This window comes from Antechinus flavipes, chromosome 1 (genome assembly GCF_016432865.1).
Source record: "Antechinus flavipes isolate AdamAnt ecotype Samford, QLD, Australia chromosome 1, AdamAnt_v2, whole genome shotgun sequence".
In the NCBI taxonomy this organism is placed as follows: domain Eukaryota; kingdom Metazoa; phylum Chordata; class Mammalia; order Dasyuromorphia; family Dasyuridae; genus Antechinus; species Antechinus flavipes.
Genome location: NC_067398.1, coordinates 594136018 through 594148885, shown reverse-complemented (window position 1 = coordinate 594148885; position 12868 = coordinate 594136018). Strand labels below are relative to the sequence as shown.

Below are 12868 nucleotides of genomic sequence, written 5' to 3'. Positions count from 1 at the left end.
TGTATGAACCTTACTCTAATAAATCATTTCATCTATATTTTTTTCCAGGGTTTTGGTAATCCATCTGGTGAATACTGGCTGGGAAATGAGTTTATCTTTGCAATTACCAGTCAGAGGCAATATTCTCTAAGAATTGAGTTAATGGACTGGGAAGGAAACCGAGCATATTCACTGTATGACAGATTTCACATAGGCAATGAAAAACAAAATTATAGGTAAGTACTCAGACTGTTATATTGATTTTATTTAGCTTATTACAAGTTCTCATTGCATTTGCAAAATTCATACTGCAAAAGAGAGTGTTATACAAATTTAAGCTATGTCTTGTCCTATGAAGTATATTTTAATCCAAAGGCAAAAAAGGTGTCTTTATTTTATTTTTTTCCTGTATTTCTCATAAGAATTGGCAAAATGATGTGCACAAAATAGATGTCTAAGATGTATTTTTAACATTATTTTGAAAAAACTAAAAATTAAGGAAAAATAAATTTCAAAAATATATACTTAAATGAATATATGAAATTATGAAGTGAAGCAAATCACAAGGATAAATGGAAATTCCTATAGAAAAACCCTTGTCCTAAAATAATAACAACTATGACAAGATAAATTCTAGATCAGATCATGAATATATCAGATGTAACATTCAAATGATCTGATTAGTTCTTGCTTAGAAAAATAACAAAGCAAAGTAATCATTAATATTCCGTGACCTTAAAGAACCTACTTTTTTTTTTCTTTTAACAACAAAAACTTGTCTTTACTCCTTTTAGCCTACTCTTTTCTTCTTATGAATTGCTGTAATGATCAGCAGGATATGAGGAAAAACATGTCAGATTTGTTTTGTTAAAATGGAAGGCTCCACATGGTTTAAGAAAGTCTGCATACAATACTTTAAAAATTAAATCAAACCAATGGAAGTAGAATGTCTAAATAATAATAACAAATAATTATATAGTACTTTTCGGTTCACAAAATAATTTACGAAAATAATTCAGTTTAACCTTGCAACAAGGATCTCTCTTATTTCAAGAGAGATAGAATTTTTATTCTTATTAATTGACTTGCCCAGGATCACACAGTCAGTGTCAGAATCAGTATTTGAGTTCAGGCCTTTCTGAGTCCAGGCTCAGTGCTCTATCTGTTGTTCTATTTGTAGTTCAATTGTTTAAGTCATGGTTGACCCTACATGACGCCATTTGGGGTTTTTCTTGGACAAGATATTATAGTTATTTCTTTCTTCAGTTTACTTTACATATAGGAAAGCTGAGGCAAACAGAGTTAAGTGACTTGACCAGTCACATATCTAGTAAAATGTCTGAGACCAGATTTGAACTGATACCAGGGTTGGCTCACTATTTATTGTGCCTTCTTGCTGCCCTTATTCCACTTACCTGCCTATAAAATAAATAATTTCAATGGGGAAAATCAGTTAATTTTGAAACATAGATAAACATGTTGTCAAATAAGTGTACATTTGAAAGAATCCTGCATTTGAAATCAAAGGATCTGGATTCAAATCTCAATTCTATCACTTGATACCCTTGTAATCCTGGGCTAGACATTTAAATTTTCTAATCCTTAATTTCCTCACTTAATTTTTTTTTAAATTTCAGACTAGATTATCTCTAAAATCCCTTACAATCCTAAATCCATGATCTACTATTTGACTATGAAATCCACTCAGACTATTCATTGCTTTCCTTTATCCCTAGTGCTTAGCATATAATTGGTGCTTTATAAATGCTTATTGAATGACTGATCACTTTGAATTACAGATGACTCTCAAAATACTAATCACTGGATAGACCAATATATTACTGGAATTTATTTTATAAACATTGAACTTTATTAGCAGTCTGGAGATTAGAGCATTCTTCTTAATTAACTAGTTTACTAACTGTCACTGGCAATTGGTGTCTATTTTCAGCATTTCCCTTTTCTTTCCAAAAATATAGTGAATCTCAATTTTAAGGAGGCAACACAGTGTGGAGGAAATAGCATGGAGCTAGATGTCAGGAGGATTCAGGCTTAGTTCTGGCACTGTTATTAACAAACTGGGTGATTCCTTTATCTCAGCTCTCAGGAACTCGGTGAAGGAATTGGATTGGATGTCCACTTCAGTTTCTTTTGGTGCTAGCCTTTAGATAAAATTGCACAATCTTTATGGTAAACTCTATTCAGTCATTAGGGGAATATAGTTTTCACATACTACAAAGTGTTTACTCACTGATGCAAGGAAAGCAGAGTAATAGCTTGCAAAGTACAGCTAAATCTTGTACTACTATTTTTTTCAGCCAATGTAGACATAACTTCATGGTTCATTTGTTTCTGGTGCTTGTTTGACTTTTGAAGCCATACTATTCTTTGGGGGCTATCTATGCATCTATTTTTTTTTCATAGGCACAACTCCCATTTTGTTTTAATACATTACTTATGGGATTGGGCCTTTGGAGGACAAAATTATCGTTTTCATAACAACTTGTGATGATGTCATCACAACAGAAAATTATAGTCTCTAAAGAGAAATAGATCCAAGGAGCAGATGACCTCATGGAGTGGGAGAAGATCCTATTATGTTCTGACACAAGACAGAGAGAAGAGAGAGAGAGAGAGAAGAGAGAGAGAGAGAGAGAGAGAGAGAGAGAGAGAGAGAGAGAGAGAGAGAGAGAAAGTGAGTGGAGAAAAAACCAAGAATGAGAAATGTTCAAAATTCTTTTGAGCATTTGTCTTTTAAGGACATTTCTTAAGAAGTCCAATTTAACAGAACAATTTACAAGAATAAAAACAAAATGCTCCACAATTTAAAACATCTAGAGTAAAAAACACTTATATGGCAGTGTTTTGAATGTAAACTTGAAATTCAAAAGTCCAATGAAATTTAGTTAATTTGAGGAAATCTAACTACAGGACTAACAAATATTGAACATTTGTTTTCTTTAAAGCTTTCCCCAAATTAAAAAAAAATTAATTCACATAAAAGATGGGCTTTTATGTGCCCAGTTAGATAAGTTTTGGAAATCACATACATATATAATAATAATATATGCGTGTATATATACATATACATACTCATATATTATTATTATAATATATACAATTATGTTATATTGTACATATTATATATGTATAATTATATTACATTATATATATAATAAATATATACACATCTTCCTCTAATCTAGGATGTTTTTTAGTTATTTGAAGTATAGTTATTTCATCTATATCATGACTTTGACTTTTCCATATTGCGGTTTTGATTTATCATGAGTCAGTATAAGAAATTAAATGGGAAATTTTGTGGAAACTGCAGATACCACAATAAAGCCAATAGATAAAGCAGAAAAAATTTTAGAGACTCATTAATGCATAAAATATATGTATAATATTGTATAATATGAACATATTTTATCTTTTAAAATCATAATAATTCAGTCTTCTCTGTTATGAAAGGAAGGCCAAAAAATTTTACATGGATTATACAAATTACAAAGGTTCTGTGCTCTTAAATACTTGATATGAAAGTAATAAGTGTATATTAATTTGTTTTTATATTAATTGGTCATTTTAATCGAAAAGTAGGTGGTTTATATAATTTAACACAATACAATTCTAAATAATTCAATACAAATTAGATATTCATTGGCTGGGTAATTTTTTAATGTAATAAATTTTAAAATGTATGGAGATGTATTTTAGTCAAACCACTATGAAATAAATGTACCACATGTTAAGCATCCGTATGATTTGTGATATAGTACTCATTTCCCTCACATATAAAATGTGAAATAGATAACATTTCCCCTAATACCTGAATCTATAAATGAATGTTGTATCTTTTTCTATCTGATGTCATCTGTGTCTATGTATCTCTCAGCTGCTTAGAGTCAACAATGACTTTTGGGGGATGACTATATAAGTAGTTTACAAAAGATAAGTGTTTCTAAACCTTTTGACTCTGTTTTGGTTAACTCTGAAAGGTAAAGATGAGGCTAGGTAGAAATCTGACTCCTTTACAGCACTGATTAGGAAAAAAAAAAAAACAACTTGAAGACAGAAACAGAATTTATGAAACACAAGTTCATGGTCTGAGTAAGACTGGAAACAATTTGGGGATTAACCATCTAGGATCCATATGACAGACTATTATGAAGCACCATGTTATAATGGAAATTATAGTGAGCTTCTCTAGCAATCAGGAGATCAGAGAACTGGTACTGACTTTACCCTTAACTTGCTTTGTGAGCTTGAACACATGAATTAACCTCTTTTGGCCTCAGTTTCCTCATCTGAAATATAAACATGTTGATCCAAATAAGGTGACATCTCTTCTAGTTCTAGTATTGCATGATTTTGTTATTTGAAAACATTGTATGTGTTACCACTCATTACTAGGTAAACCAGTATTTTTACCTAGAATTCCCTTCCCTTAGCTCTTCACTTAAATAGAGGTATGCCTTTTTGTATGCTTGACAAAGTTTATTTCATACCTTTCACTATAATTTTTTTGTCTTTTTTTTTTTTTTTTGCTCAGCCTTTGGGCCTTATGGTTCTGGCTAGAACCAGTAGCAGATGTAAGGAGAACAGTTATTTTTTTCCTAAACTTCTGGCTTGATGAGGATTAAAAAAATAAAGTATGACTGGGGATTTTCATGGTTAATTTTATTCTCCTGAGATTTTCTACTTTAAGTTTCCTAAGGCTAGTAAGGAATTTGGGCTATTGTGAACTAATACTTCCAGTTTAGGGGAGATTATTTTTATTTACTTGAATTTTGTTCTAGTTGTTGTTAATTCCTGTGACTTGCTAAAAGATATTTTCATTAGCAGAAAAATAAGTTTTAAATCAATTGAATAGAACAAAATTCTCAGTAGAAAAAAAAATAGAAGCTGTACTGAAGAGATACTCTTTCCCTAAGTCTTGGGAAGAATGGATGGTGGTAGAGGCAGTAACACTCAGCACTTTCCCCTCCAAATTTTTTTTCATAAATTTTATTGATGTCTTCTTTCATTGCTTCAGTTTTCTCTTTTGTTCTTCATCATCATCTTTTCAGAAAATGATCCTTAGTAACAAATTATTTTTAAAGAAAAATAGGAAGAATATAAGAACATTAGTAAAATTAATGCATTGTAAAAAAAATTCAAGTAATATATGAAGTATTTTAATTTTGTCCATAGAATTTCTAACTATCATCAAACATATCTTTAGAAATGAACACTATATAACTTTGGAAATTAGCAAATTTCCTTAGGAGCACAAAATGAAAAAAAAAAAAGTCTGATGGCTTTGAATAATCTGTTAGCTCTTAGTTGATTATGAGTTTCATAGACTCTCTTTTTCTTTACTGGACACATGTGCTTAAGTACTGAAGAGTTAGTGACAATTTAGAGGGTTCAGTTTTCGAAAATTAGTGAAAAGTAGTGCTTTTCAATTCAGCAAACTACAGCTCTCTACCCCTTAAAGACTAAAATTCCTACTCCTTTTAGTTCTTTACAGAGTATGGCTCTTCTAACCTTCTACAATATAGTGAATCCATAGGAGGAAGGGAGAGAAGAAGGGAGGGAAGGAGAGAGAGAGAGACAGAAAGAGACAGAGAGAGAGACAGAGAGACAGAGACAAAGACAGAGAAGGAGGATGAAGAGGAGAATCCCACTATATGTTAGGCAGCTAAGTGACATAGTGGATATGCTAAATCTGGATTCAAGAAGATCTGAGTCTTAGATATCTCATATACTAATTAGCTCTATGATGCTAAGCAAGTCACTTAATCATATTTGCTTTTGTTCAATGGTCCTCCATATTCTGAGATCTATTGTGTGATGTTCTGCACACAAGAACTTTCATCTCCCAATTCTAGCCACCTGGCCCTCCCCCACACATAAATTTCTTTTCATCTTCATCTTTACCTCTTGACTTTTTGAAGTTCCAGGTAAATTCTAAATATTTTTTAAAAGTTCTATAATTCCCCTTTACTGTTGTTACTTTTGTGTCCAATTTATCCTCTATCTTTCTTAGTACATAGTTATTGGTATATTATCTTCTTTGTTAGTTTGTTGTGAACTCCTTGAAATCAGGATTTTTTTTTGTCTTTCTTTGTATCCCCAGCATTTAATGTTATAACCAGTACATGATAGCTGCTTAATAAATGCGTGTTAATTGACTAACTGGTTATGACCCAAAAGTACTCCTATTCTATTTTGATTCAACCAAGTTCATAATCTATTTTCCTTCTTTGAAAGATTTTGTAAATGAGTTAATATTCTAAATCTTTGTTGCTTTTGGCTGCTATATCTCTTTGCTTCACAAGTATATCAAAATTTGCTAAGGTTTTTTAAAGACTAGTTTGGTTTCATCACTATGACAATTGATATGTTTTTATCTTTTATATGAAAATATTATAATCAGTGTCTATATCTTTTTATTCATCCATAGTTATCTTTTCATGCTGTGGATATAAGCACCAAAAAATGAAACAATCCTTGCCCTCAAAGACCTTATTACATTCTATTAAGGTGATGCCAAAAAAATACAAAGAAATAAATATAATCCATAAATAAAGTTATATATGTTAATTTTAAAAGAAAGAATGACTTAGGACCTGTGTCATTATTTCACCTTTGGAGCAGCCATACTGTTTGGATCTCACTACCATGATAAATTGCATAAATCTTTCTGATTGTAAAAGAAAACCATCTTCTACTCCTCTCTCATATTTTCAAAACATGGGTGTTAGACATCATTAGCAAAATGAACTTTCCATGATCTTGTTAAAAATCATATTCTTGTAGAAGAAAATATCTCTCCCTCATTTAACCTCTCCTATAATGTGTCTCAGTATTTTTCAGCAGCATGCTCAACATCTACTTTTGCAATCTCTTTTTTCAAAAGATGTGCATATAAGAATATTATGTCTGATTTTTAAATTAGGACAAAGAAAATACTTATTTTGAAACTAATCACTGGGAAGAAGTCATCAGTCTTACTCATAACTTCTGAAGGTTAGGATTTTCATTTTAAAGTAGTAATCTATAAAAGAGTTAAGATGACCAATTGGCTTAGTTGTTTTAGCATCCTTTGAGAGCCTGGACCATAAATGGGTGATTCTCAGTGAACCATTCATTCAAAGGTGACTTGTTATCAGCCATAGATGACGCCAAGGGAGTTGAAATATGTTTAAGAGATTGTTGATATTTTTGAAAAGGGTCTTAGTGCCACATCATTCATTTTGGCACTTATTATTTTCCCTGTATATTCTTAGAAAACTGAAGGAATCCTGCAAAGAATGTTTATTTTATTTTGAACTAGAAACAATGTATCACTATAGAGTCTAATTCTGAGATCTTTGGAACAATTATATTATTGACATAGATTCCATTAAAATATTTTCTATATTGAATATAGTATATTCTGTCAGTGCAAGCCCTTCAGCTAAGTTGTTGCACCTAGAGATAACAGTATGGGGATTCTCTATTTTCTTTGGAGGCAGAATTTACAACTAGTTTGTGTGTATTGTGCAAGTTTCATGTCAAGTTGAGAAACATTGGAGCCTATATTTCACAGGGGTTTTGAAACTTGGGTCACTTGCAACAATATTTTCAGTGTCAAGAGAGCTTGAGAAAACCTGCTTAGTGGATAAACTTATTTTTGTTTAATTCCTCAACATATTTGGATTTGCAACTGAATAGACACTCATGAAAGAAAGTTGAAAATATCAAAACTTGAATGTAGGGAAATGCACTATATGACAAGAAATACTTATAACAAAAAAAAAAACTGCTTAAAATTCCTTTTTTAAAAAGAAGTATTTATCTTAAAATTGAGGTATCAAGTCTTCATTCACTGCTTTTCTCTTATTATTTATACTGAGGTGCTCTCTGCCACACCTTCTATTTCTATTATATGAGTCAGGTTATTATATTATATCAGCCTGGTTGCCTGACTCTTACAAACATAATTTCAAATATCTATATGAGTTAATGGGAGTAACATATCCAAATCAAGAAAGTACACATCCCAACCACAAAACAAATGATTATAGAATTAGAACAGAGGACGATAGAATTAGAACAGAGGAAATTTAAGAGAGAGAAATTTGAGAGTGTTATTTCACAGTTTTGCAAATCTTTTAAATGTATGGTTTAATAGAAGATAATAGGATTCTCATATCTACTTGTATATTCAATCCATTGATATGTGTTGTTTAGATTGAAGTATGTGAAAAAAAATCCAACCTCACATCAATATATAGTTGAAAAAAGAAAGACTATTTTAATAAGCAAATGATACTCAAAAATGAAAAGGTCTCAAGGCCTTCAAATACTACTTTAAGAACTGGCGATTTAATCCAAACCTTTGATTTTTACAGATGAAGGCAAACATAGTTAATCAATGACAAATAAAGACTAGAAAACAATCATCTAACTTCCAGGGTACAGTATATAGTGCATTGGACTTAGAATAGAAAGACTCATTTTCCTGAGTTCAAATCTAGTTTCAGATTAGCAATGTGATCCTGGGCAAGTCACGTAAGCTGTTTATCTCAGTTCTGAAAATGTGAACTGAATGGAAAAAGGAGGTGGCAAACTATTCCATTATCTTTGCCAAGAATACTGGAATGAAGTCAGAGTTGGGTACCACTGAAATGACTGAAGAACAATAACCTCAGACTTTAGTACGTTTTCTACTACTTCATACTAAACAAATGAAAATACATTTATTAAACAGAGGGCACTCTGCTAAACACAGAGGATACAAATACAAATAAGGAAGGTCGTCTCTGCCCTCTAGCAGCTTACATTTTAATAGGAAAAGACAGCACCTAAAGAACACTAGAGGGCAGAGGGTATGTGAATGTCAACATATATTGAAAATGACTGAGAAGTGATGTGGATGGAGACCTGGTTCTGGGCCTCTTCTATCTGAGCCTAGGATTCATGTGAGAAGGTGCAGAATCCAGGTTTTCTAAAGAAAGGTGGATGAGGAGGATGGAAAGTATGGAAGAAGCATGATTTAGCAAGTCCTATAATTGAAGGGGAGAATGATTCTGGAAATGACAAGCTGAAATCTCCCAAATAGCATTTTTTCTAAAATTCAGATTATTTCAAAAATAATCATCTTACTTTAGTGGTATGAGCAAGGTAGAGCAAGAAGGATTTCTCACTTAGTTATCTTAAGCACTATGCTACAATTACTGAAGCCTGAGATTGCCTTTTGACTACTTCAATCTAGTGCTGATTTATAATGCACTTACAGTACACTGACTATTTTACTTTTTATGTGTACTGTATTCTAGATACTTTTTTTTAAATGCTATATTTCCAAAGTGTTCTTTTTAAATTCAAGTGATTTACTCTTTTTTCCTACTGAACTTTATTTTATTAGATTCTATCCTATTGATATAGTTTGGGATTCTAAATTTATCATTCAAAGTATAGCCTTCTCAGACTGATGTTATTTACAAATTTAATAAACATGACATTTATCTCTTTATTTGGGTTATTGATGCCAATTAACGTAACAGAAGCAACAAGAGATTTGGGATAATCCATGGAATACCCCTTCCAAAAATGATTAATCCTTTCTGTTTGATTCTATCCAATCAACTTTGTTATTATGCTTTCCACAATTAAGCATTCTTAGTATTTTATTATAGAGAAAATGTAAATTCTTCCTATAGTATTCCAATTCACTGATACCTGTGCAAAAATCAAACAATGAGAGTACTAACAGCTAAATTCATTTCTGAAGACACTCTTAATATGAGAAAACATAACAAAGTGGAAAGAAAGCCATTTTTGAGTCAACAATACATGTGTTCACTGTCCACCTCTGAATCTAAGTAAGTCATTAACTTGTCGATGTCCCAGTTACTTCTACTATTTTGATTGTTTAACACTTGATGTCAGTTACATAGCACAATGAACAGAATGCTGAACCTGAAGTTAATTCCTGCCTCTGAAACTTATTAGCTGCATGATCCTGGCAAGTCACTTAACCTCTTTCACATCACTTTCCTCATTTCATCATAAGATGAGGATAACAATAGGACCTTCCTCCTAGGATTGTTGTGAGAATCGGATCAATTAGTATTTAAAAAACACTCTGCAAACCTTAAAATTATACATGCTTTTATTAGTGTACACATTGGTGGCTGGAACTTGCTTCCTAGAAGTTGAAACAACATCTACACTAGATAAACTAATTGAATTCCTTTGTCTTCTGGACAAATTTACAATGCTATCTCAGAGATCCTTTATTTTTTTTTTCTGAGGCAATTGGGGTTGAGTGGCTTGTCCAGGGTCACACAGCTAGGAAGTGTTAATTAAGTCTGAGCTCACATTTGAACTCAAGTCCCCCTGACTTCAGGGCTGGTGCTCTATCTACTGTACCACCTAGCTGCCCCTACAATGCTATTTCTACAAATGCAGAAGGAAGTCACATAAAGATTGAGTATCACAGTTTTTGAAATATCTCCTGGATTGCTAGGAATAAAAGAACTTTACTGATTTTAAAAGCAATTATTCTCTTTTTCCTTCTGATATTCTGTTGAATAAAACAGATCCATCTATCTATATCTGTTCAGTGATAATATTATTCAGATATCTAGAAATCATTATCATTTTCTTAATTCTTAACTGTATGAATTTAACACTTGTAATTCCTTTTTTCCCTCTGTGATTTGCTTTGGCCTGAACACATTCAGATCTCTCATCAATATCATGCATAACAACTGCCATAAAATATTTTGTCTTACACATACAACCAAGCACTTTGTAATAATTCCATCAACTGCATCATGCAATAAGTAACCATTTCTATCTTCATTTTTATAATATTGATAGTTCCTCGGAAATAAACTGAGAGCTGTCACTACAGAAGAATCTCTGTGTCATCTCCTATAGGCAATCAAAATGCATAGTACTTGTCTTATATACACAGATATACAAATATATAGAAGAGCTTTCAACCAAAATTATTATAATCTAAAGATGTGGTATCTTAAATCTCTTTTCCTGTGATAAGGAAGAAATAACTTTTGAAACGTTATTCCAATAATGGCTAAACCATTTCCAGTGGGAATTTCCCAACAGAAAGAACACATCTCTTGAAATAGGTCCTGTAATAAATCTTAATATTCTCATGTAGATTCTCAAATATTTATTTCAATGTGTTATTCCATAAGCTATTTCTTTAAATCTTTCTCTTCAACAATGACAAACTTATTCTACCCCTGTAATCAATGCACTACAATACAGTTTGAGGGGGTTATGAAACAAATGACATTGAACACATTTCAAAACCAGAAAAAATGTTCATTTTTAATTATAAAACATAATCTAATTATTTGTGTTTAAACACTTATGTGTGAACTATCTCTTTACATAAATTATTTCAGTCAATGTCAGTATTCCTTCATAATGAATGCTTTTTATATCTGGCAAAAATTTTAATGAGAAGTTATTTTGAGAGAAAGTATAAGAATATTGTTTCTCCATCATGGTATATTTCCTACATTTTAAATTAATTCATTATTCAATTCAGTACTAAAAGTATTATAAAGAGCTTCACATTGATTTTCAAAAACCATTGGATTAACCAATGTTTCTATGAGAATAATCAATATAGTACAATGAAAAAGTAGTAGATTTGAACTCAGGATAACTAAGTGGAAAATCTCACTATATAATATTTGTTTGACCTTGATCCCTTAACCTTTCTAATTCAGTGATTATTCTGGTTATTTATGGTAACTTCATTGAGATATAAAGTGATTAAATAGGGCTCAGTTATGTCCACCATACACAGAATTGACTATAATTCATAAACTTCCTCTCAGTCTCTTCATACCTCTTTCTTTGTTATAGTATGCATTTTGCCAAACATGGACATTATTATGTAGCAAAGTCATGTTTTGCTTTTATATGTTGAAGGGAAAACTCTCTCTTCTCCCCATTTAGAAAATTACTCAAAGATAATGCATTCATCATTGTAATTATAGATCATACCTTTTCATTTTGCATAAATTTGCTGGGGAAATTAGTCTTGCTATGCTCTATAGTGAGGCAGTGAGGTGGTACAATGCATAGAGCACTGAATCAGGGAGACAGTTCAAATTTGACACTTCTTAGCTGCATGATGTCATTTAACCCTGTTTGCAATAGTTTCCTCATCTATAAAATGAGCTAGAGTAGAAAATGGCAAACCATTTCAATATCTTTACCAAGAAAACCTCAAATGGGGTCACAAAGGGATGAACATGACTAAAACCACTGAATAACAACAAATGCTCTATAATGGAAATGTAAAATGCAATAATTTGTAAAAAAAAAAAAAAAAAAGATGCCTATCCCTCTGGCAGTATTTGGGAATATAATGTGAAAGATGAAATATTAAAACCTCATCTTAAACTTATGGAATCTCTTGAAGAGATTCATAATGACTCATCTTTCACAAAATATGTAAGCTCTAGGTGATTTAAGGTCTTCATTTTCAATTACATTAGACATAATTTCATGAGTAGAGGTTTGGATACAGGTAACGACTCAATATAAAGAAATCTTCTTTAACAGAGATATTTACCAGTAAAGAGTGCACCTTTGGAAAATAGTGAGTTTATCATCACTAGAAGACTTCAAGTAGAGGGTACATGAGCTTGGGGCAATTTTGTTCTAGAGAGAATTCTGTTTCAGGTCACTTGCTCTCTGAGACCTTTTCCAAGTCTAAGACACTGTTATTTTATAATTATGAAAGCCTATTGCTTTCCATTATCTCCAATTGTTTCATGATATAGAATGCTAAATTAAATTTTTAAAAAATCTTGATTTAAGCCTTGCTCCAGATATTTACTTACTAGGTATTTAAATTGGCCAA

At 31.6% G+C, this 12868-nt stretch overlaps 1 protein-coding gene across 1 annotated transcript in view; it reads left to right on the top strand.

The window, feature by feature from the left end:
• The window catches only part of ANGPT1 (angiopoietin 1), a 336235-nt gene that overhangs the window by 283691 nt on the left and 39676 nt on the right, over nt 1-12868 (top strand). Inside the window, exon 7 of the mRNA XM_051970982.1 lies at nt 49-215. Within this exon, the coding sequence (XP_051826942.1) occupies nt 49-215 (167 nt within the window). The remainder of the gene's footprint in view (nt 1-48; nt 216-12868) is intronic.